Raw genomic sequence first — 25,410 nt, forward strand, 5'->3', positions numbered from 1 at the left:
ACTGTGAAACATTCCAGAAGAGGTTAAAACATCTCCATGATGGACCCTCCACCAGAAAAGTTACACAATGCACCTTTAACTGCTTTAAAATATGTATCAACAAATAAAAACTCACCCCTGTGGTCTCTGTCAGCTCCAGCTAAAAGTGCATAGAAGATGTGGTAGTTTCTCTCCCCAGGATTCTGCCGCACTACTCGGTTCTGAAAAAAACACAGTTATATATTATAGTATTTTTCTTATTTTTTCATAACTCAACAATGAAAAATAATTACTACTAATATTAATACACATATTTTGTTACCTTTTCCAGCAAATCTGATTTTGTATGTCAAGGAAAATAATTAAAGTCATAAGGCACACTAATTAAATGTGCACCATGTAACGTTTTGGTTTAGGGTTAGACAGATACTCCACTACAAAAAATACACAATGCACATTTAACATACAGTAACTACAATATGATAAGATGGACTTGTGAAGGATATAATACAAATGAAAAATTGCATAGCACACTCAGATAGCCGATGTCCAAAACTTTTTTTTATTTTTAAATAACATTTCAGGAAAAAAAATTCTTTGTCAGATATTTTTCTTGCTTTGGACCACAGTTCCTGTCCAAGGCTTTTTTTGCCGAAACGTTATTTAAAAATAAAAAAAACCTTTTGGACATTGGCCATCTGAGTGTGTTATGCATTTTTTTTCACTTTTATTTTGCTATTCCTTACGTTTGCACCTCTACAAGAACTTTGGTTTGTGTTTTCTGTTTCACTTGTGAAGGATACAGTCGATGATGCAGCCTCCCTGGATATTTCCATTCTGGGAGAAGTTGAGTTGAATGAACTTCCCAAAACGACTGGAGTTATTGTTATACACAGTCTTTGCGTTTCCAAAAGCCTCCATGATAGGACTGTAGAAAAAGAATAAAAGAATGACATAAATATTAGTACAAAAAATATATATGGCTACGAGAAACATTACTAATTGTTTTGTTTAAGCACTGACCTGCTCTGGACCAGTGCCTGCTCCACTCGGGTGGTGCTCTCTGAAGGTGGAGTACCAAGTGAATACTGACTCATCACTGAGAGAAATTTAAGGAGCAGTTTGGTGCTTTCGGTCTTTCCTGCACCACTTTCACCACTGGAAAAAAAAAATCATAATAATAAAAGTTAAACTGTGACACTAGAAATGATGACTCTGTAACAATGCACTACTTGACGATACGACACGATATTTTGGTTATAGTTACATCCCTATCCATTATACATTTCCATGGACTTAAGACTCCATAAATTTGTATGATTTTATGTATTTAAACAAAACTAAAAAATTTAAATAACTCAAAAGTGTGAGAAAAATGTAGGATTTACACTGAGGAATGTAATAAATTTGTCTATACAAAGAACCCATAGTACACTATTTTCAGATCTATGTTATAATGCTGTTTCCTCATCAAAACATATCTGGAGTTGTGTTTTGTTTCATTCACACATTTAAACTTTAACACACAAACCCTGCATATTTAGGCTGATTTCTTCTATTCATGCACCTTCATTACAATCATTTGGATAATTTCAGCTCTGGAATTGCCAATGTCTACTAAAATAAACACAAAATGTAGCTATTAACTTGAAAACTACCACTTCATGAAGTCACAAGACGGAACAGAGCATTTTCAGATTTGGAGATGTAGACAGACTAATAATAAAGGATTACTCAAGCATGTGTGAGTGAGACAAGACAACAGGTCAGTTTTTGAGGAGGTAACAACATTATAACATGGCTTAAAGCTCACAAGAGTCAATTCTGCGTGATATAGGACCTTTAAACAGAAAAAAAGTGAAGAATGTAATAAATGTATAGTGGAAATATACAATGAGAGTTTGCAAATCTACCAAAACAAACTAAGCATCTTTGTGTTCTGACCTGATGAGGACACACTGGCTGTCATGCCTCTTCCACAGACAGCGGTAGCACTCGTTGGCGATAGCGAAGATGTGAGGAGGCAGTTCCCCCAACTGGTGTTTACTGTACAAGTCCACAGAGGCGCTGTCGTACAGGCCTCGGATCTGTTTGTATGGATTTACAGCTGCCAGGATGGAGCCAATATTGGTCTGACAAAAAAATGGGTACAGAGAGAAGTGAGTACAGCCACAGAAAACATACAAATATAAGCATGCAGAGTATTGTGTAGGGTCTGTCGAATGCTTTTCTCCATGGAGATGTTATTGCCTTGTCTGGAAAGTTTCACAGTATGGCATTAAACCTTTCTATCTTCATGGAGTGTAAACCAGACCAAGTTACAGGTCAGATCTGTGGAGAGACAATCCCGCTCACAGTCAGAAAGCCTGTTTTTTAGCTATTTTTGAGCTATAAAACCATCTGTAATTGAATAAATGTAAGGTAGAGCTGTTTAAAGTCATATTGTGGAACATTCCCAGGCAGAGCAATGACATATCCATAGAAACAAGCAGGTGACGGACCCTCAACCAAAAAGTTACGAAGTCCATGTAGTTGTAAAATCTCTGAATGCAGCTTTTTGAAAATCTATTGAAAATTGATTCTCATATAATAACAATGTGATACTGTGAGTGACCTAGTTTGGAGTAAGTCTATATATAATATTTTAGGCTGTGTTACAGTGAGCACTCCAGCCTGGGTCGGTAAAGTGTGTTTTTGGGTCACTCGGCGTTGCTATAGGCCCATCGAAGCACACGGGGGCCCCTCTCAGACAGATTAAGGATAGGATTTCTTAAGAATGGGTCAGTGGCAGTTCAAGGGGATATACAGTACACAAGTGTATACATCTTTACTCACAGTGTTTTAAGATGTATTACAGCCATTTTTACTGTAACCCTTAAGAATAAGTATGATTATTTCAATTTATACACTGAATAGTCTAGCCTAGCAGTAAGTACTAGTGTTATTATAACAAATAATAAAATTTCAAACTTGATGTCAATACCAGGAAAAAGGCAATTGAAATTTGTTTTTAAATACTTTTTTTAGACAAAAGACACAAAATAATAGTACTTTTTAAAAATCTCCATCTGGTCTGATACAAGTTCTGATACACAGTAGGTCAAGGCCATTATAAAATTGTTAAAGGTGCACTGTGTAATTTATCTGCTGGAGGGTCTGTCACCTGCTTGTCTCCATGGAGATGTGCCTAGAATGTTCCACAGTATGGCCATGAACTTATGAATCTTCACAGAGACTTGCAAGCCAAAATACAGGTTAGATTTGTGGAGAGGCGACCAAAACCGGAGTAAGAATGGATGTTTTTAAAGATATTTTTGAGCAATAAATAACACCTGTAGCTCAATAAATGCAAGACAGATTAGTTTAATGCCATAATGCGGAATATTTAAACCAAAGCATCAACATCTCCATGAAGACAAACAGGTTGCGTACCCTTTCCAGAAAATTTACACAGACTAATTTTGTACTATTTATGTGATTTTGTTCAGTATCAGTACAGTTGTTTTGTCTTTCAGATGTTATTTAGTTCATTTTAATGCATATACTTTTATTTTGAAATCCCTGCTTTTATTTTGGAACACCACACCAGTCCGTGGAACCAAAAGTGTGAAAAATAAGTTAGAGATATGAGAACGCAAATTGGAAACAAGAGGCAACAAAACAGACTCATACCTCTAAAAATCAAACTACAGAAGCAATGCCTGTATGTATACATTTGTATATTTTGTTTGGGTAATTTTATGGGTGTATAAATTACTTAAAAAAGGATGTTCTTATTTAAAGTAGTCAGCTGTTAGTTAGGTAAACTGTTATTTTCTTTGTAGCACGCATCCTCAGGTAATATGCAAATGATAAAAAACAAATCTGTGATAAATTCATGTATTTATTTTCATGTATTTTTATAAAAGCCAACTTTTATGGGCAGTTTGTTGTAGCTGTTTTACTACAAGTTAATGAGCTCTCAATATCTGTACTGGTTGTACAGATATTGTACAACCTGATTGTATTTCTGCATTTTCTCTTGCAGTTTCACTTTACATTCATAAGTTGAGCATTAAATGTAAAAACTACTCTCGTCATTGAATCAGAGTTTAGCTCGCTGTCAAGCTGCAACTGCTAACATCTAAGTGAGGACAGTACAACAGTATAGACTCAAATGTTGGTAAATAATAAGCAATGACTCAAACATCACTCATATTCATTGGCGTGTGCTATATTCCAGGTTGATTCTAGTCAGAGTAACATTGTCTCCTCACATAGATGCTGTCCTTCTGGTAGCGGAGGAACAGGTTGTGCATGATGGCGGCCTCGTGCAGCTCGCTCAGTGTGGACATGTCCTCCACGCCCTGGATGCTGCTCGGGTGCATGGCGTACACTGTTTCTCTGCTCAGCTGCTCCCTCTGGAGGTACATCACCTGGAAAAAGAGCACGTTTACAAGAAGTTAGCTTCAAGGAAATACATGTAACCCACACCACATGAGTCAGTATAAGAGCCGTGAGTCATGTTACACCGTGCCATTATTATGTCTGGTCATTGGATATGAAGGTGACATTATAGTTTCAGCACAGCGTCAAAATGTGCTGATAATACAAAGAGTTGGAAGATATTTGCTTGTTTATATGTTTATACACTACCATTCAAAAGTTTTAGAATGCCACTCTTTTTCCAGTTTTTTACTTTTTACTGTTTACTGTTAACCAAAACATATTCTAAACTTTTGATTCATGAAAGTGTCCACCTTTGGCAGAAATAACAGCTGAACACACTCGTGGCATTCTTTTTTACAATAGAAATCAAATATTCTTCAGAAAGTTCTTCCTAAGTCTGTTCCCATAAATGTGTGGCACTTGTAGGTTTCTCGGCTTTCACTCTTCTGTCCAGTTCATCCCAAAATCAGCTCAATGGGATTTAAGTCTGGAGACTGTGCTGGACACCTTATGTTTTCAAGATCACCATCTTGTTCTTTTTTCCTGAGGTAGTTTTGGCAGAGCTTGGACTTGTGTTTTGTTCTTTTATCTTTTTTTTAACCTCTGTCTGTTCAGTATTTACCTTTGTACCATTTCAAGCTATTCATTGGACTTTCAAGGCTTGAACTGCAATAAGTAAGTGGAAAAACTGGGGTGTTCTAAACCTTTTGACCGGTAGTGTATATGTTTTGGAGTAGTGTAGTCATGATACAAAAAATTCAAACTTGATTTCGATACTAAGGAGTAGCCTTGATACTCAGTACTGATTCTGATACCAGTTGTTGTTTTATTTATGAATGAAAAGAAGGCAACGTGTATTATTTCTTAAATTTTACAGTTAAATTATTATTTATGTAATTAGGGATTTTTTTTGTAATCTTAAATGTGGCGGAAGCACTTTGTTCTTATATGAACTGCATGCCTCTTGCACTTCAGTAAAAAAGACCTTGTGGAATTTGGCATATTTGTTTTTGCAGAAGTTTTTTTTTTTTTTTCCTGTACAGATATTGAGATATATATTGTATATCGAGATACAGCAAAATATATTGAGATATATTTTTGCTCCATATTGCCTAGCCCTACTGTGAAGTCATGACATCAAACTCAAGCTCCTGTCTGGGTCCCTTTTGTAGAGAATGTTTGGTGAGTTTTATCAAGGGGAAAGACGTTATTGCCCTTCTTCTTACAGGATTTGGCGCATTACATACGTCATGACTAAATAGCAGAGATCGGTTGAACAAAAACAGTACCCGCCTTACGAGCGAACAAATCCTAATGCTGCGAGGTCAGACGGTTTCCACGAAGTGAAACGGTCTGATGAATCAGACTATAATCCTGTAGGAACATAGTCAAGAGTTTGTTGATCTTGAACAAAAATAATCCAAGTCAGCGTTTGTGGATTTCTGTTGGATCAGCATGGTCACATTGGATTTCAAAGCTGAGAAAACATTGCGTAATCATAAGTAAAGGTAAGTATGAGTTATATTAAAATCATGTTTGTAAAATGAGTAATCTAAAACTCTCTGATCTTATCTCAAACATGAGCTGTCTCCTGATGTACTCATTCCAGATCCTGAAGTTAGGACTTTCCCAAACCATAGCGAACTCTGACTCTATACTGACTCATGACAGATAAAACTCAGTAAAGCTTGTATATGTTTCTACTGCTTTAGGCTATAAACCATTTTACACACGAATACAACAAAGAGGGCAAGTTTACTCAGATCTAATCTCCATGTACTCAGTGGGACGGGGCCGGGCACATAAGGTGAATCACTTAGGCATGCTTGAGTTAGCTAATGCTACTTCAAAAGACTGGAACAGCTCAACTTCACAGTATAAAGTATAGATCCTTCAAAAATGTGCAAACAAATACAGTCTAAATTCTGTAATGGAGGCAGCTGGAGGCAAAAGTGAAGTGGAACATAGTGTGATTTAGGGAAACTGGAATTAATATACATTCACAAAATATGAAAACACAAAAGAAATTTGGCAAATGAAAACCTCTCAGATCAAAGGTGGGGACTTGCAAGTTGTGACTTGGACTCGAGTCAGACTTGAGTCACTATTTTTAGGGCTTGAGACTTGACTTGATAAAATGGACTAAGACTTGGGATTTGACTTGGCCTTGAAGGTCAGTGACTTGGGATTTGACACAGACTTTAGGCCTGTGAATTGAGAAGACTTGAGAAGAACTTTTAAATCTTATTTCTTTCTATTCTGACTGTAATGATTCACTGTAAGATCTTGTCAAGACATTTAAAAAGAAAAAAATTGCAATTCTATAACTCGTATATACTCTATAAGTACTCATATATAAAGATACTATGACTTTGTAAGTACAATTTGTCTTAGAGTTCATATAAATTGCAAAAATGTAAGCTATATTTGGTATTTTAGTTTAAAGACTTGAAATGACTTGAAGCTTAAAGCAGACGACTTGGACTTGACTTGGACTTATGGGCCAGTGACTCGAGACTCGACTTGGACTTGCCTATATTTTACTTTTGACTTGACTCCGACTTAAGACTTGAGACTCACTTGAAACTTGCAAAACGACGACTTGGTCCCACATCTGTCTCAGATACACGAGTGAGTCCAGTTTAAAAACATTGTGTTTTACGTTATTTGTTAATTTAAAAAGAGGTTACGATACGCATTTTAATAATAGATTTTATAATTTTACTGGCCAAATCTTTACAGAAATGTTGAGCCCAATACAGTTTCTATTTCTACAGATACATTACACATTTCATAATAAATTATATTATACTATTACTGTGTGAAGCTCAAATACAGTAGAAAATAGTATTTTTCCACCCTCCTTAAAGATGCACTGTGTAACATTTATAGTGGAGGATTGGTCAAATGCTTTTCTCTATAGAGGTGTTATTGTTGTGTCTGGAATGTTTCACAGTGTGGCATAAAACCTTTCTATCTTCATGGAGACCAAACCAGACCAAGTTACAGGTCAGACCAAAAGGTCAGAATGTCTGTTTTTCTGGGTATTTTTGACCAACAAAACCGCTTGTAATTGAATAAACGTAAGTTAGAGCTGTCTGATGTCACACTGAGGAACATTGTAAGTAGGACAATGGCATTTCCATAGAAACAAACAAGTGACAAATCATCCACTAAAAAAGTTACACTATGCACCTTTAACAGAGAAGCACCGTTGTTTATTTTTTGTTATAATGCCGTAAAACCACTAGCATTTAGATCTGTTCATCAGTTAATAAATGAAAATATATTATGTGAGCTTCACTGTGGCTCCATTCGCCTCCATTCCAGTATTTTGAACATTCTGATGACGAAGGATTTTAAAGGGCCTATAGATCAAAATGGCATTTAAAGTCATAATCCAAACTGAAATGAACTATAAGTGCTGATGTAAGACTTTTTGATCGGTGGTGGTGTTTTGCTCGGAACCACAGTCTGGTCGATACTGATGGACAGGGCCTGGAGCTGTGGTGTCCTGGGACATTACTGCTGCTCCTCTGACTCTTCAATAGAGTCACATCTGGGAACCACACAAACGCTGAGTCAGCTCATGGCCCACAGAGCTACTGGGAATTGTAGTTTTTAAGTTTGAAGCTGTTTAGTTTACTGTTTGTAGATAATTCACATTTTAAAACATAATATAAGGACTTCATAATAGGAATAGGATTTTATGAACAGACAAAATAGCAAAATAAAAACACCAGGATAATGTAGAGATGGGTAATACGGACATTGTAAGACCACAATGACAAAGGCTCACAGCAGCAGTCACAGAGAGAGGGGTGGCAATTTTCCAATGTTGTTAATGTGTTAGCTGTATCCATTTATATTTATAGTCTATGGGTGCAAATCTAAGAAGAATGTAAAAGGACTATAAAATAACCTACAAAAGCAGACATATTCATTCATATAAATCATTATTTGGACTTTTACAGCATATATTTGTTCCATTTTCATCTGCAGCATTTTGTATATATGAATCCATCTTTTACATATATAACAAATTCCCTGATATATCAAATATCTTGAGAATCGACCCACTTTTTTGTTAGTCGCAAGCCCTTATAAATTTACGATTGCCAAAAAAAAAAGGCATTCTGGGTAAAAAACAAAAGGGTGAAAGAAGGAAATATGGTCTTCTAGGAACCAAAAAAGCGTATACAGTCGTCCCTCACTATAACGTGGTTCACATTTCACGGCCTCACTGTTTCACAGATTTTTTTTTAATGCAATTTTGCATGCTTTTTTTTTTTTTTTTTACAATGCATGAACATGCATTGTGTTCCTCCCCCTACGTCCTGATTGGCTAAGGGACTGTAGACCACTGTCAATCAATCTCCTTTGTGCCATGTCTCCTGTACAGTACAGAATGAGTTCAGCTGCCAAATTTACATACACACACACATTTACAAGTGTTCAATCACTCGCAGTGTGATTCTGAAATGCTGTATGTTTACAAGTTTTCTCCCCGACAAAACCCACAATGTCGACTAAACATTCTGCACCGACAAAGGCTCCTGCGGTCCTGAGGAAAAGGCTAATCATCGCACAAAAAGTTGGACTTCTGGACACGCTGAAGGAAGGCTGAAGTTACACAGCTGTAGTGTATTACGGAATAAATTAATCTTCGGTTCGTTACATAAAGAAGGAAGAAAAATAACATAAGGACGACAGCAGCAATAAGTTTTAAGAAAGACGCAAAAAGGGTTAACTGTCCTGTCTGAGAAAACTGTATAAGGTGTGTGGTGAGGGGTTTTACAGCCTTAAAACAGATATAACTAGAAAAGCACTCAGAGAGCGCAGACCTCCACCAAGGACTACCCCCATTTTTTATATAAATTGCGATAAAATCAGTCTTCTGGATCAGATCCGGATCAGCCTTTGGAATATGAAAGAGGATCCCATTGTCCATCCCTGAGTGAAATGTCATGGGGTTTGGTCAATAATTAACCGAGATATTGAGAAACTAATTTTTTGGCCTCATTTACCACAATGTTAACTAAAATTTCAAAGTGATCCAGAATCCAGGATTTCTTCCGGATCACCCCCAAAATGAAATCAGTTCTTCCTTTTCACATTTCCAACAAATCCTGAAAATTTCATCAAAATCGGTCCATAACTTTTTGAGTTATGTTGCTAACAGACAAACAAACAAACAAACAAACAAACAGACAAACGCCGGCAAAAACATAACCTCCTTGGTGGAGGTAATTATAAAGGATTTCACCTACTGCAGGTTATTTTTAGAACATAACCCCCATGATAAACGAAGGACCACTGGAGAGGTTATTGAATACAACAGATTAAAATAGATAGAATTAGCAGTTCAGAGCTAATGACAACATGCATGCATTTGCTGATTGTATTTTCTAGTAATGACTTCACCCTCGTCTTGATAAGGCCATTAGAGGCTGGGTGTACAGTCACACAACAGCCCATATCACAACAGTGCGGTCATCTGTAATTCTCCACACTGCCCCGTGAAAGACAGCGCCTCGGGGGGACAGTGGATACAGTGATGTCATAAACGGAGCAGAAGGTCTTAGATTTACAACCATCTGGATCTCCACCCTCTCCTCCTCGCGTCGGCCATGATTCACAGCTGACGGCCAATTCACGCGAGCAAATCAGATACGCTTTTCATTGGTCACGTGATCCGTCCGTGTGATCACTTTATCCATTCATTTACATCTGGCACTTAATGTGATGGATGTCGTTCACAGCACATGGGTTCTTCTTCTAGGGCCAAGGCTGTAAAAGCAGTTGGGATAATAAGGATCTATGCTCTCTTTGTCTATCTAGATCTATCTTTTTATCTTTTATCATTCCTAATGGTGGGCACTTTGGACTGTCAGAGCTTTCAAATCACAAAGACTGCAATTTTTAGGTAATCTTCTGCAAACATTATAATAGTCTTTTTAATAGGAGACTAGAAATGCATGTGATTCTTGTGTTGAGTAGTTTATTGAGTAGTATATTATTATTATTTTTGTCTATCAGCTGTATTCTTATTTATTTTAATTAGAAGCTGCTGTCATAACTGTTAGTCTTAATTTAATCAGCTATAAAGGTGCACTGTGAAACTTTTCTGGTCCACTACTGGTCTCTGTGGTGATGTTTTACCTGGAATATTCCACAAAATGGTATTAAACGTATCTTTTTTTTTTTCTTTTTTGTATATTAGTCAGCATGGAAACAAGCAGGTGACACCACTAGGCCAAGTTACAGGTCAGATTTGTGAAGAAGCGATCCCACTCACGGTGTTTTGAGCTATAAAACACCTGTAATTAAATATAAGCAATATTAATGTCGTATTGTGGAACGTCCAGGCATAGCAATCAGACCTCCACTAGCGAGTACTATCTACCAAAAAAGTTACATACCATATATTTTGGACTATAAGTCGCACTATTTTCATGGTTTGGGTGTTTCCTGTGACTTATACATTAAAATTTTCACACTGACAGCGGCGAGAGGGCGCTCTAGGCTTGTGTGTCAGAATCTGCTGCTCCTATTACTCCTGTACCACTGTCACTTGGCTCTACTGTGCATGTCTCCTGCAGAAAGAGCCTCTGTCCTGGTTGTATCATGTCAGTCCATTGCACCATTACTTCTGTACCACTGAAAATTTAAAACATAAGTGACTTCAGTGACAACCTAAACCATCCAGTCGGGATTCAGAAAGGCCGGAATAATTCTAACTGGAAATGATGTTCTGTTGTTTATGCTATAGTTATCTGAAGAACTGTTTGTATGTGACATTAACAGCCTGTTGTTCTCTGTTCTGTTGTTTTTATTACTATAACTTGCCTTTCAAGTTGAAATGTCAATTCCTGGTCTCTGATTTTATAAAATAAATTTCCCCCAAAAAGAGCGACTTATAGTCTTATAGTCCGGAAAATACGGTAGTGCACCTTTAAGACATGGTTTAGGTTTTTGATCTGGTGATTCAAATATTTAAAAAGGGAAGTGCTTGGTAATGAATGGCCTATGACTTGGAGCTTCGAAACAGTGCGGTCATAATCAACCTCAAACTCTTTCTCTCCCATAAAAAATTCCACTAAAATGTTATGAATTGCCTTTTCATCGTGAATGTTTGTAGTCCTTCTCTCCATAACCACATGATCCTTCTTCTTTTTTTTTTTTTTTATCTTTTTGGGATCACTTTTCCTTCTGATGTCACACTCTTGGCCTGAGGCGGGGGCCATCTTTTATGCCTGGAACACAACACTTGAAAGTTAATCTGAGAAATCTGAGCATCGAGATCTATTAAATTCCACACTTTGATCACACAATAAGCTTGGATTCTCAACTTAAGATTGATGGTTTTATAAAGTACTTTCCATACTATACTGGCTGACAGAGGTGGAAGAAATACTCAACTGTATTTTAAAGGTGCATTGTATAACTTTTCTGGTGGAGGGACTGTGAAATGCTTTTTCCATGGAAATATTATTGCTTTGCCTAGAATGTTTCACAGTATGGTATTAAATCTGACCTAAGATACCTTTGTATTTTCATGGAGACCAAACCAGATCAAGTCACAGGTCAGATCTGTGGAGAGGCGACCACAGAATGTCTGATTTTCTAGGTATTTTTGAGCTATAAAACCAGCTGTAATTGAATAAATGTAAGATGGAGATGTTTAATCTCATACTGTGGAACATGAAAAAATCTACTTAAGTAAAATGTATTAAAATACCTGTATAAAAATTTACTTAAAAATAAAAAGTAAAAATATTTCATGTACTTTGAGATCTAATAAAGCTTCAAAAGTAGATATGTTGATAAAAATTTGAGCTGTTTTTATTTATATATTTTAGTTTGCTCAAATTACAAATGCAGGTTTCAAACTATAATAAAACATACTTTTATTTTTCAAAAGTGTAGTAGAAGTAGAACTAGAAAGTACAGATACCTGCTCTCAAATGTAGTGAAATAAAAGTAAATAGTATCCACTTATACTTTATTACTTCCACCACTGCAAGCTGAATCTACTGACCTAAAGACCTAAGTGGGAATATGAAACCAGATACTACTCGCTGCTAACCATAATCTTTAATGTGTCCATTTTAATCCCACATGGAGCTCTAATGCCGAGACTTTTCCTGCTACAATCGAAAACACCAGTAAAAGCCAGACACACATCAATGTAACACAGTGAGCAGACTTATTGATCTCAACCAGTGAAGGAGTACAACTTCTTATGGGTGAATGGTTTTATTTTTAGAAGAGTTCATGTTAAACGAGTACCGCGTAACTTTTCTGGGGGTCCGCCACAAGATTGTTTCCATGGAGATGTTATTGCTTTTCTGGAAAGGTTTCACAGCATGGCATTAAACTCATACATGTTGTATTTATTCAGTTACAGGTGTTTTACTGCTTAAAAATACAATGTACTCCGTTAACGGCTCGACTACAGCTCAAGGTGCCAACTTTTGAAAAGAAGTGGGGCCCAATTATTCACTTTTTCAAATAAGACACTTATGCACTAACATGCCTTATTTATTTTTATTTTTTATTCTATTTTACTTTTTTTTTTCTTCTTCTTCTAGAAAGGGGGAAAAAAGGGGGAAAAAGTAAATATATAAATTGTGTGAAGGCCCAGTCTCAGGACACTGTTGATGTGAATTGATTTGTGGCAATAAAAGTAAAAAAACAAAAAAAAACATGTATTCCCACAATGAGTGAGCTCACCTCTCCACAGACCAGAACTGTAAATTATAACCAAGACACATTGCGGATTTGCCTAGACAGAAATAGATACATTTAATTGCCATACTGTGGGACATTCTAATCTTGACAAAGCAATAACATTTCCATGAAGACAAGCAGGTTTTGGACCCTCCATAGAGAAAAGAAAGTTCTATAGTCCATGGTTTTTCTAATTATTACTTGGTTTGGAGGGATAGTACTTGTGGTAAATATCATTATATCATAATATTAGTCTAATCATAAGTATTTTGCTATTTAAATTTAGTTTTTATCTGCTGCACGTGTCCAAGCAGTAAGTAAAATTAAAGAACTTCACCACATTTTAGTAGAAAAAACAGGCAAGACTCTAAAATCTTGTATATACATTTTAGTGAAATATGATATGCCTGTTATACGCACTTGGACACCGTTGTGGTGTTGTGCAGATTTACAGTATCTAGTGTGTTTGTACTATTATGGATTGTCCCAGGATAACCTATGGAAAGCTTTATGTGACTGCTGATTGATTACTGAAAATGCACAGAGGACAAATTAGTTCGGCCATATTACGCTGCTTCATGTGAGCACTACAGTCATACGTCAAACACGACATTCTGTGTAAAGTGAAGATAACCGTAAAGATAACAATCACTGAATCACCAACGAAAAATGCTTGGGAAATGTTTTAGAAATTTAGGGAGAAAATTTAAAGGTGGAATATGTCAAATTTCCAGTGGGTGGTCCAGCATCTGCTTGTCTCAGTGGAGTTGTTACCTCTTAGTTTTGTTGTGCGTTCCCAAGTATGGTATTAAAATAATCCCTTCAGCATTTATAAAATACTACTATGAGTGGGGTCGCTTGGGGTAACCTCACTCTTTTTCACTGACAAAATTTCTAAACTTTTCCATGACTTTTCCATGACCTAAAGTGAATTTTTCATGACTTTACGGCACCTACACATGTAGAATTGAGCTTATTTTAGGGCTAAATATGAAATGTTAACACAGAAATCCTGCATATTTAGGCTGAGTTCTTCTCTCAAATTGTAAACACTCTGTTCCCTCTTATGTGAATTGCTCCACTGTGTTTTTAAACTCCATACACCTTCACTAGAATCGTCTGGATTATGTCAGCCCTGGAATCGCCATTCTCTACTGAACAAAATATAAAAAGTAGTTGTCGAATTGAAACCTACTGCTTCATAACATCACAAATTGGCACAGAGCATTTTGAGATTTGGAGATGTAGATAGACTAATAATAAACGATTACTAATGTGTGAATGAAACAAAACACAACTCCGGGTATGTTTTTGAGGAAGTAACAACATTATAACATGGCTTAACCCTTTCCACATTTCCACTCACCTTATGGTTTGGCATTACAGTTTTTTAATACTGTCAATGCATTTATTGTCGTCTCTTTTAAACTAAAGTAAGTAAGTAAATGAGTAAGTAATTAAATAAGTCTTTATTTATATTGCGCTTTTCACAGACATATGTCAAACTCTTTTACACAGCATTATTCAGCATTACTACTACAAACTAAAGGTGCATATGTTCAGAAATAATCATAATAGCCTAATGATAACTTAACAGAATGCTGTAGTTGCATGAAAGAGATACTAAAATTCCATCACTTTTCCAAAACTTTCATTGAATTTACAAAATGGCATGACTTTTCCAGAATTTCCATGACCTGTAAATTGGCATAGTGGTGTCATCTGCTTGTGAACATTTCAGGCATAGCTAAAACTTTTTAGTGCACCTTTAAATCTAGTTGGTACTTTAAAATTATTGCACATTTAGTCAACAAAAACAATGATATTATGCCTAAGAAAGACAGTGTTCTGACAGGCTGCCCCAGTGGCTTTGGCTGAAAAATTTGTCAAGATTAAAGGTCCTATATTGCACAAATTGACCCTTGTGAGCTTTACCTCCTCAAAAACATAACCAGAGTTGTGTTTTGTTTCATTCACACATTAGTAATCCTTTATTATTAGTCTGTCTACATCTCCAAATCTTCCAAATATCAAAATGCTCTGTGCCAATTTGTGATGTTATGAAGCAATAGGTTTCAATTTAACAGCAACGTTTTAGATTTTGTTCATTATATTGGCAATTCCAGGTCTGAAATGATCCAAACGATTCTAGTGAAGCTGTATGGAGTTTAAAAACATAGTGGCGCAGTCCTGTATTAACACGTGACAGGCTAAATATGCAGGATTTGTGTGTTAAACATGTGTGAATGAGACAAAAGACAAATCCAGGTCTGTTTGTGATGAGGAAACAACATTATAACATAGATCAGGACACAGCGTAATATGGGCCCTTTAATCACACCTCCCAAAATTACATCTTGCCTTTTTTCAATGATCCTGTATTTGTCTTGCTGTCTTCCTTTTGTTTTGCCTCAGTACAGCCACACCCGGGCGACCCATGCTGCTTTTGTTTAGCCAACAGCCCTGAATCTTCACAGTGGGCGGGGTCAGGGCCTCTTTTCCCCAAAGGATACATTATTACACAGACACATGGGTCAGATGCGTGGCACGTGCGCACAAGAGCCTTCCTGTTCCTCTCTATTTATTCTGACTGTCACTCTGTCCCCCCAGTGTCCATCTGCTCCACCATCCCACCCACACCCCAGAGAGTTTGGGGGAGTAAGGGTTTGGGATAGAAAAGCTTGAGCTAATTGAGTATGTTTGTATTAGTAGCAGTATCAGTAGATGTTTAAGATTATCTTCTAAAATTATCTTCTTTTCTCATGAAGTGTATGCATTCAAAGGTGCATTGTGTTACTTATCTGCTTCTTTTCTATATGGATATGTCACTGCTTTGCCTGAAATGTTCCACAGTATGACATTAAACAGCTCTACCTTACACGTTTTAAATTACAAGTGGTTTTATAGCTCAAAAATATCTCGAAAAACAAGCATTCTGACTGTGAGCAGGGGTGTTTTTCCACAGATCTGACCTGTAATTTGGGCTGGTTTGGTCTACACAGTGACAAATTCCAGACAAAGCAATAACATCTCCATGGAGAAGAGCATTTGTCGGATTCTCTGCCAGAAAAGTTACACAATGCATCTTTAACAATACAGATGAAAAGGCTGCTGGCTCAGGTCATCTCTTGGTGTCACAATATTTTATAGGCCAATAATATTTATCACAGATGGAAGGCAGCTAAAATAAATAATGTTAAAATGCAGATTTCTGTTGTTGTTTAGCCAGTTATAAATTCTAGTCACCAAGTTCAACATTTGTGAATTTACCTCTCAAATGTTTAACAAGAAAGTAGAACGTAATATAGGGAAAAAATGTCCTTCCACCATCTGGGAGCATGACATCAACACATGGTAGAAACTGAAAACCACCAATAAAAGCCTCTTTGACTAATATGGAAATTTGGGTTTATCAATGGTCTACTTTCCATTTAAACAAAACTGCAATGTGCTTGAATCCATGCAGGCGATATGCCAAAGTATAATTACTAGAAACCTCTCTCTGAGCAGTGGCAATCAAGGAATATTGAACAACAAAAACATGTTATTATATGGCAATAGTTTACATTTTTTATTGAAATTGAGATTCAGTCAGAACTTCTACTGTCAGTAAAAGCATGTGATTTGGAGCTCTGAAGTTCAGACTTTGGATAAATAGATGTGACAGTTATTTGTGTTAAATGTTTAATGAAAATCTAATCTAAAAATCAAATCTCAATATGAAGGGAAAAATTTATGACATATTACATAATGTCACAAATGTGTCTTAGAGATTTAAGGTTAAAGGTGCACTATGTAACTTTTTTGGTAATTTTTCTGCTTTCCCTGGAATGTACCACATGGCATTTCACTTATTTAATGGTAGGTGTGTTTGTTTGTTTGTTTTATAAATAAAACAATACCTTGAAATCATTCTACTGTAAGGGGGTCAACCTATCCACAAATCAGACCTGTAAATTAACTTGGTGCTTGTCTCCATGGAAATAGATAAGTTTAATATTATACTGTGAAAAATTTCCAGGCAAGACAAAAGTGAAAAAATGCATAGCACACTCAGATGGCCAATGTCCAAAAGGTTTTTTATTTTTAAAATAACATTTCGGCAAAAAAAAAAAAAAAAAAAAAAAAAGGCGCTTCGGCAAAAAAATAAAATCCTTCATCCACAGCATACAAGAAGCAAGAAAAATATCCGATGAAGGCTTTTTTAATAAAAAAAAAGCTTTTGGACATCAGCCATCTGAGTGTGCTATGTATTTTTTCACTTTTGTCTTGCTGTTCCTTGCATTTGCACCTCTACAAGACATTTGGCGTTTTCTGTTTCTCAATGGCGGCGGACCCTGCACCTGGAACGTTGCATAAAACTAAATCACGGGCCTTTATATTGCAAAACTAAGCGATCTTAAAGTATACATTCAATATTTTATTTTATTTTATCAATACATACAGGCTCCAATTTGCAAGTCAGCAGAAGGATTAATTATTTATTGTTCATCGAGAGTGCTTTGATAGCCAAAAGTCTTTGATGATATGGATCTGTATTTTGTATTGTCCAGCGAAGTAGACATGACATCACCAGTGCACACTCTATTTACTCCAGGTGAACAAGCATCTTCCTGTCTTTCTTCACATGTGCATCTCTCACGGGAAACGTACACAGTAAATCCCTGCAGCTGGTGCCATGTGGCCTGAGAAAACCCACCACTAACACACAAAACATATCAGACCAGACATTAGCTCTCTGAGTCTTACTGATCATCTGCGCTTCTGGGGTTAGCCAAGACCAGACGATGATGAATGCTCTTAAGACGGTTAACAGGACAGTATAGAAGCAGCAGCAGCCGGGTCAGGGCTATTACACAGATGCACTGTGGGTAAAGAACACTCTACTCTTGGGCATCTTCAGTCTGGGAGTCTCGTAAAACTGTGGTCTATCGCAACCCAAGGGAGTAATGCAGTAACCATGTAGTAGCTCTGATAAGGAACATGGGGCATTTAAAACTAGTAAAGACAATAAAGACAAGGCCGTGTTGCATTAAAACTGCTTGAGGGACCTTCAAGAAATAAAAAACAGTTGTATAGTTATTGGTGAGGAAGATCTCATCTAATATAATATAAAAATAGTTGCAAAATTAGATAATCTCGGTAAAGGTCAAGTTAACTCTTATATACATTAACATTCAGTCCATGGCGTTTAATAGTAAGGTTACACTTTTATTTTGGTGACTTCCTGTGTGAGCGGAAGTGAAGGTAAAAACGTTAGCTTGGTATACAGAAAAGACACAAAAACAATGGTGAAAAGTTATATAAAAACTTAAAGATAACAACAGTCAACAGGGGAACAGAGTTTGTTTTATTTGTGACTGTGTATTTGAGCTTCTTGTTATTTGTATTGAATTAACGTTAAAATATGGATAACGGTTAAACTATGTAATGAGCTAGTGATGTGGTGATATGGTAATCTTTGTTATTTTGTTATTGTCTAGCTCTTACGTTGCTTCTATGACACGGCAAGGACTGGACGCTATAATCTCTAACAATAAAACCGACAAAAAAGCTTAAAAATGCACAAAAAGTAGTCTGGCAACGGTTAAATCACATTCTATATCACTGCTCTGTGGCCATCGCCATGACATCACCATTGCGACGGGTAAACAAATGCTGAACTTTTCTGAGGAAATGGTAGGGACTAAGTAAGCATCAAACAATGAGGATCCATGCGTTTTCCAGTTTTAACGCAGTGTGGTATCCCTCCGCAAAGTTACCGACTATAAATGTCTGTAAATGTCTAAATTATCAGTTATTTGAGTGTTTTAAATGAAACTAGTCCCTACTTTCTACTCAGAGCAGTTAAGCATCTGTTTACCCGTTGCTATGGCGATGTCATGGCGATGACAGCAGAGCAGTGATATGTAAACGCATTAAACAATGAGGAGCAACACGTTAAAACTGTATAACGCACGGCTCCTGTTGTATAATGTGCTTATAGTAACGGCTACAAACTAAAAAGTCTGAACTGTCTGACAAAATATCAGTTATTTCAGTGTTTTTATTGAAGCTAGTTACTACATTCTACTCAGAGAATTGATTTACCCGTTGCTATGGTGATGTCGTGGCAATGGCAGCAGAGCAGTGATACAGAATAGTGATTTGGCTGTTGCCGGACTACTTGTGCGTTATGCTGTATTAATGCACTGCAGTTAATCATTGGAATTCTCACTGACCGTTAGGGGTGGGGTGTGCAAAAATATTGAAATACCCATATATCGTATCGTTTAATGCGACAGTATCGATAACGTGGGCTGCTGTATTGATTTATCGCCAAGAGTATTTTTTGTTTTATTTTACTGAATTATTTTGTTACAGCGCTACAGTTTTTACAGTTTTTGTTGTTTTGATGATTAAAAAGGCCATGTTTCATATTAACATTGCAGAAGAAATGATTTAACAAAGACTTAATAAAGCCTTTTTTTATTGAACCGTCTCCAATCGATTTGAAACATATCATATCAAACTGAAAAGTGCACTGTATCGAGATATGTATCGTATCGTGGCCTATATATCAAGGTATGTATCGTATCGGCAACTTCTGAATGATACCCAGCCCTACTGACTATGGAATAAAACAGACAGAGAACAGGGTTTGTGAGCCATTTCAGTTTGTAATTATTTATCAGGTTATCACTTAGATTATAATAGCAGGGACTTCTTCAATAAATACTGACAAAAGTCTTGTGTAACAATAAATACATTATTACACAATTATGGCGAAGACAGCCAACCTCTTCCAGACACATGTGAAACACTAATCTGTGTACATCTTTTCCATTATAAACTCTAAAGCCTGCCACGCTGTCATGCAGACCAGATGTTAGAGTCTTTAACCCCTTAAGAGTCATAATAAATAACAAACTTTCTTCACGTCACCGACCTTTGCCCCAGAGAGGTTAATTCTCTGTGGCCTGTTTTTTTTTCCACGTAACTCAGTTCCTCTCATGGTTCAGGGACACACAGATGAGCTCATGCTTCAGACAAAATAGGCACAAAGCGGGTCTCCTGATATTTTGGAACCGTTAAAAATTAAAATACACAGTTCAGTGCTTTTTACTCACAACAGTTGCTCAGATTATTATTACCACTTATATTACTGTACTTTGTTATTATAATTTATTACGTGTGAGCTACTGTGTCCAAATAATTTCCCTTGTGGATCAATTTAAGTCTAAAAAGTCCAGCAGCAATGGACCGCTTCCTTTTACCAATGGGGGTTACCAATGGAAATGACTTGTTATTGACCAGATTTCATGTATTAAACAGGGCCATTCTGCTATTCTGCCCTTTAAAATATTGTTGCTGACTGATAAGTGAATGATTATATTCACGGTAGTAAATAACAGTAGCAAATAAGCCACACAAATGCAGTACTTGGGTATCTGTAATAACATTTCAAAGGCTTTTGTTGCATTGTGGACAGAGTATATCTACAGACACAGCCTGTTCCTTCCTATTACCTTGACCCAGACCTGCAGCGGAGTCTGTGTTTGAGGATGAGACGTATCCGAGTAGTTCACAAACTCCGCCTTTTCTGTGTTTTCTGACCATCTGTCATGGCCTCTGTCTCTCCTCAACAATCCCACAAATATACAGCAGGCCCAGGTCCACAGAGGATTTCCTCCCGACACAAAGACCAGCCTGCACTACATCACAGATAAGCCTGGACCATTGACTGAGAAGCCCATTCCTGTCATTCTTCATTCAGTATAAAAGGTGTTGATGTTAGGAGGCTATATTCAAACATTTGCACAGTATGCCAGCTGTTTTAGTGATCAGTATACTCCGAACACTGGCATTGGATACTGGCACTGATAATGAAAAATTAACTAAACCAGATAACTTCCAAATATCGTTTCAGTCGATATAAAGGTTAGGCCATAAAATTGATGTAAAAAAAATTACTGATTGTATTTGGCACAAAAACTCTCATAATGCTTTTACTTTTTATTTACACAAAGTTGTTCTATCATTGCTTGAGAGATAAATAACAGCTATAGCACATTTGGATAATTTTTGTCTTTTATTTTAAGGAAATAAATGATGTCTTCAGTCTCTGCACGGGTATCGGAACATGCTTAAAGCTGTAGATTTGAAATTGGTATCAAAACTGAAAAAAGCTTGGTGCGTCCCTACAATAGAGCTGCTCGATTATGAAAAATATCATTATCACGATTAGTTTGGTCAATACTGAAATCACGATTATTCATATGATTATTTTTTAGTTACACGATACTTTTATTCAGCATTTCTCTCTCTCTCAAAAAAAAAAAAAAAAAAAAACAAAAAAACACAGCTGTTCTACAATTCAATTCAATTCAATCTTTATTAAGAACATCTGGTTCATAGTAACAAAATATAAATAAAGTATTAAAATAGTAAATAAAAAAATTTAGACCGCCAGTGTCTCCACAGTTTGCTCACTCCTTCTGAGTTACACAGAGCTATGAGAGCCGCTCAGTTTAATGGCCCCAATGAAAGGTAATGAAAACCCGGACATTTCCATCACTTAAAAAAACCAAAACAAAAATGGACGTCCAGGACAGGACGCAAAAAATTGACATGTCCAGGGGAAAACAGTCACCCTATTCTTATTTACATAAAAAATATCCCAAAATAAATGGTGTTAAGCTTTAAATCGTTTCAACTCAATTATATGAGTTTGTAGATCGCATGATACACAAATCGCATTCAAAATTTTATTAATTGCACAGTCTTACCCTACAACATAGCCTACTTCAAACCACTATCTTTTGCAAACTCAAATGAAGGCCACAGGCTGTTTAAGGTGACCATTAGCGACATGCATTATTCAGTATTAGCGTGCTTACCTTGCCATAGTCAGTGGTGAGGACCAGAGATGAATCATCACAGGAGCTGACTGTAGAGGGGAGCAGCTGCTCTTTGTCCCGCAGCCACACACGGGCCCCCTGTGAAACAAAGAAACCACCAACCACAACGTTAGCATCTGGACACAAATACAGCCTTAGCATCTGGACACAAACACACTGTTAGCATCTGGACGTAAATACAGTATTCAAACCAGCATTAGCATTTGAAACACTGTTTTAACTCACTTTGTTTATGTCAGATTTAGGCCTCTCACAATAATTACTACACTGACTTACTTACATTATATATTAGATGGAACAATACATTTTGGGGGGTCAATATTTATCTTAGCACTAGCATTAGCACTAGCATTTATCTTGGTACGTTTTTTTATTTTTCTTGTTCTATGGAGTTGAATAAAAGACTTCTGTCACTCATTATAAATACAAATGAGCTACCAAAGTTACATTCAAATGTAATAAAAAAATACTATCTTGGTTTGATTTAATTACAATGAGCAGAGTAATTGAATGTTACTAGCATGCTAATTACTGTAACTGTAAGATGCTAACAACTATCTTAAAGTATCAAGCTAGTACAAATTGCAAGTTTTAGCGAGGTTAGCCACAACAAATAACTTCACACGGCAAATGTTTTTTTTAACGTAAGCATTTTGTTTACTGTGTCTAACAAAAAGTCTAACAAAACAGTCCTCCTATACTTACTATAAGATTTTTGTTTAGTTTTTTTCATTAGAGTCAAAAATCCCAAGTGTGGATTGGTTTTGTCATAGCAGTACACAGATTTCCCTGACTTGCTGCGTGTCTTTCCATTTGCACACTGCTGAAAATCACACACTGTATTTGCTGCGTTGTACCGCACCAAATTGGCAAGGTCATCCTCTTATTAAAGTGTCAGAAAAGTTGCACACCAAGCCTGAGTCCGAGGGTGTGTCTCTCTCAAACTACCACTCACACAACCTCAATAAACAGTCACATCAAGTTCAGTCTCTAATTGAGCACTTCATTTTATATCATTTAAATCCACAGAATGGAAATATGATGCATTAGCAAATAAAGCTTGTAAAATACTGTGTTTCTAGAGTTAAAGCAAGCAAACAGATGAAAACCTTAGACTATGTGAATGCTAGGATAGAGCCACGTGTTCACTGTGAACACAAATAAACAGAAGAATGAGTCTAGTGATGGTTTATAGACTTAAAACCTGCAGGAGAAGTCCAGATTTTTATTTGTGACGCAACAATCCAGGCAAAATGTATATGTAGTATAGGTATAAACTCACTACAGTGTGTCATTCTGCTATTTATTTATTGCAATTTTTGTTTTTGTAACTATACTGTAAATTTTAAAAAGTTCTGGACTTAAAAACTACAGGAAAAGTCCAGATTTTTACTTGTGATGCAACAATTCAGGCAAAATGTATATGTATTATAAGTATAAACTCACTACAGTGTTTCATTCTGCTGTTTATTTATTGCAGTTTGTGTTTTTGTAACTATATTGTACATTTAGAAAAGTTTTGGACTTAAAAAACTACAGGAAAAGTCCGGATTTTTACTTGTGACGCAACAATTCAGGCAAAATGTATTTGTATTATAGGTATAAACTCACTACAGTGGTTCATTCTGCTATTTATTTATTGCAGTTTGTGTTTTTGTAACTATATTGTACATTTAGAAAAGTTTTTGGGGATAACTCTGCTGTGTTTTTATGTCAGTTGCATAAGTTTCAATGTTATCGTATATTTTCTTCAACAATATACCCTACTTCAAAATATGTTATGGTCACTGGGCTATACATGGGCTATTATTTGGTCTGCCGTGTATTGTTGTATCCATGACTATAGGACCACATTCCCAGACATGTTTTGCATCGGCTTAATAAGAGAAGCAATAACAGGAATCTCAGGCAGATTGCTCAGACCAACTGTCATTTCCTCCGAGTCAAGGAAAATACAATTATAGCCCTGGCACTCAACGGACACTGGGACTTTTGATATATAAAGGAACTTAATGTTTATTGATAGTCCGGCCGTAAACGTGGCGCCCAGGATAGCAGATTTTTGAAGGTCAGGAAAGCGAGATCAAACCACATGGCAGCAACTTATAATATTACATACATGTATCAAATCAGTTTCTTTGTAAAGTGTCTTTGAATGTCCAAAAAGTGCTATATAAGTCTGTTGTAGTATTATTATTATTTATTTGGGATGTAACAATAACCGAAATATTGTGATATCGTATCGTCAAAGTTCTCACAATAATATCTTGGACCATCACAATATATTGAATTACAAGTGTCTTTACTTAAATGAAGATTTATGGTGCAGCAATAGCTGCAAAAAAAAAAAAAAAAAAGGCAGAGAGAACTACATAGACCATAATCCTTTGCTCCATTTCAGCATAGAGTACATGAAGAAATAACAGTTCTAAGCACTTTTATGTCTTAGATCTTTGGTTTAAGCCTTGTCAAGGCATTTTAAGAGGAAAAAGTAGCAAAGTCACAGTTTTGCTTCCACAAAATATCACAATAAATACTGTACCATGAGATGTATATCGTGAAAATATCTTACCGGGAAATTTGGATATTGTTACATCCCTAATAGTGAGCCTCCTCAACATATCGTGAGCTTTCCCACGATATTGCAATAAATATCCTACCATGAGGTTCACATCGTGACGATATCGTATCGTGAGACTTGGATATCATTACACCCCTATTATTTATTATCAAAGCGTTGGGTAATTGATTTACTTATTTCATGTTTATCTGAATAGGGACAGATACACAAACATAGATCATAGGGATGTAACGATATCCAAATCTCTCTGTACGTTATTATCACGATATGCATCTCACTGTACGATATTTATTGCGATATTTTGGAATGTCATATATAATTCTAGATAGGACACTTTTTTGCTTTTAAAATACATTGACAAGATTTTGGTGAGAAGTATTATTGTCAAAATCCCACGAATTCAAGTAAAAAACATATTTCTTCTGTTGTCTTGTCATAGTTTATTAGCTGTTCCTACTAAAGAACAATGTATTTAAGCAAAGGAACTCGATATACTGAGACAGCTCTTGATATTATTGTGAGACTTCAGACAATACGATATCGCAATATTTTGGTTATTGTTACATCTCTAGTAGATTAAGAATTGAGTAATCTGATGCAGGTTCACTAAAATGTGGCATTATTGGTTGAAAAAGCAATAAATACAGTGAATGTGTCAAGAGAGTGAGGGTTAAAGAAGTGGGGGTAATTAATGTTTTGACCCCATTTCCCTGAAGTTCCTATACAGTTTTAAACGTGCTTATCTTTTTCCTATCAAAACGGAACCACAGCCTTGTATCAATTCCCACT

The 25,410-nt window shown here is 36.3% G+C and overlaps 1 protein-coding gene across 1 annotated transcript in view; it reads right to left on the reverse strand.

Moving 5' to 3' along the window:
* myo10l3 (myosin X, like 3) overlaps positions 1-25,410 on the reverse strand; it is a 134,796-nt gene that overhangs the window by 86,693 nt on the left and 22,693 nt on the right. The window contains exons 2-8 of the mRNA XM_055148531.1: positions 22,020-22,118; positions 4,236-4,394; positions 1,924-2,111; positions 1,003-1,137; positions 783-907; positions 302-315; positions 116-200 (exon numbers count right to left, since the gene is read on the reverse strand). Of these exons, the coding sequence (XP_055004506.1) occupies positions 116-200; positions 302-315; positions 783-907; positions 1,003-1,137; positions 1,924-2,111; positions 4,236-4,394; positions 22,020-22,118 (805 nt within the window). The remainder of the gene's footprint in view (positions 1-115; positions 201-301; positions 316-782; positions 908-1,002; positions 1,138-1,923; positions 2,112-4,235; positions 4,395-22,019; positions 22,119-25,410) is intronic.

This window comes from Boleophthalmus pectinirostris, unplaced genomic scaffold (assembly GCF_026225935.1).
Source record: "Boleophthalmus pectinirostris isolate CB_2022bp ecotype Guang Dong unplaced genomic scaffold, ASM2622593v1 HiC_scaffold_1, whole genome shotgun sequence".
NCBI lineage: Eukaryota > Metazoa > Chordata > Actinopteri > Gobiiformes > Gobiidae > Boleophthalmus > Boleophthalmus pectinirostris.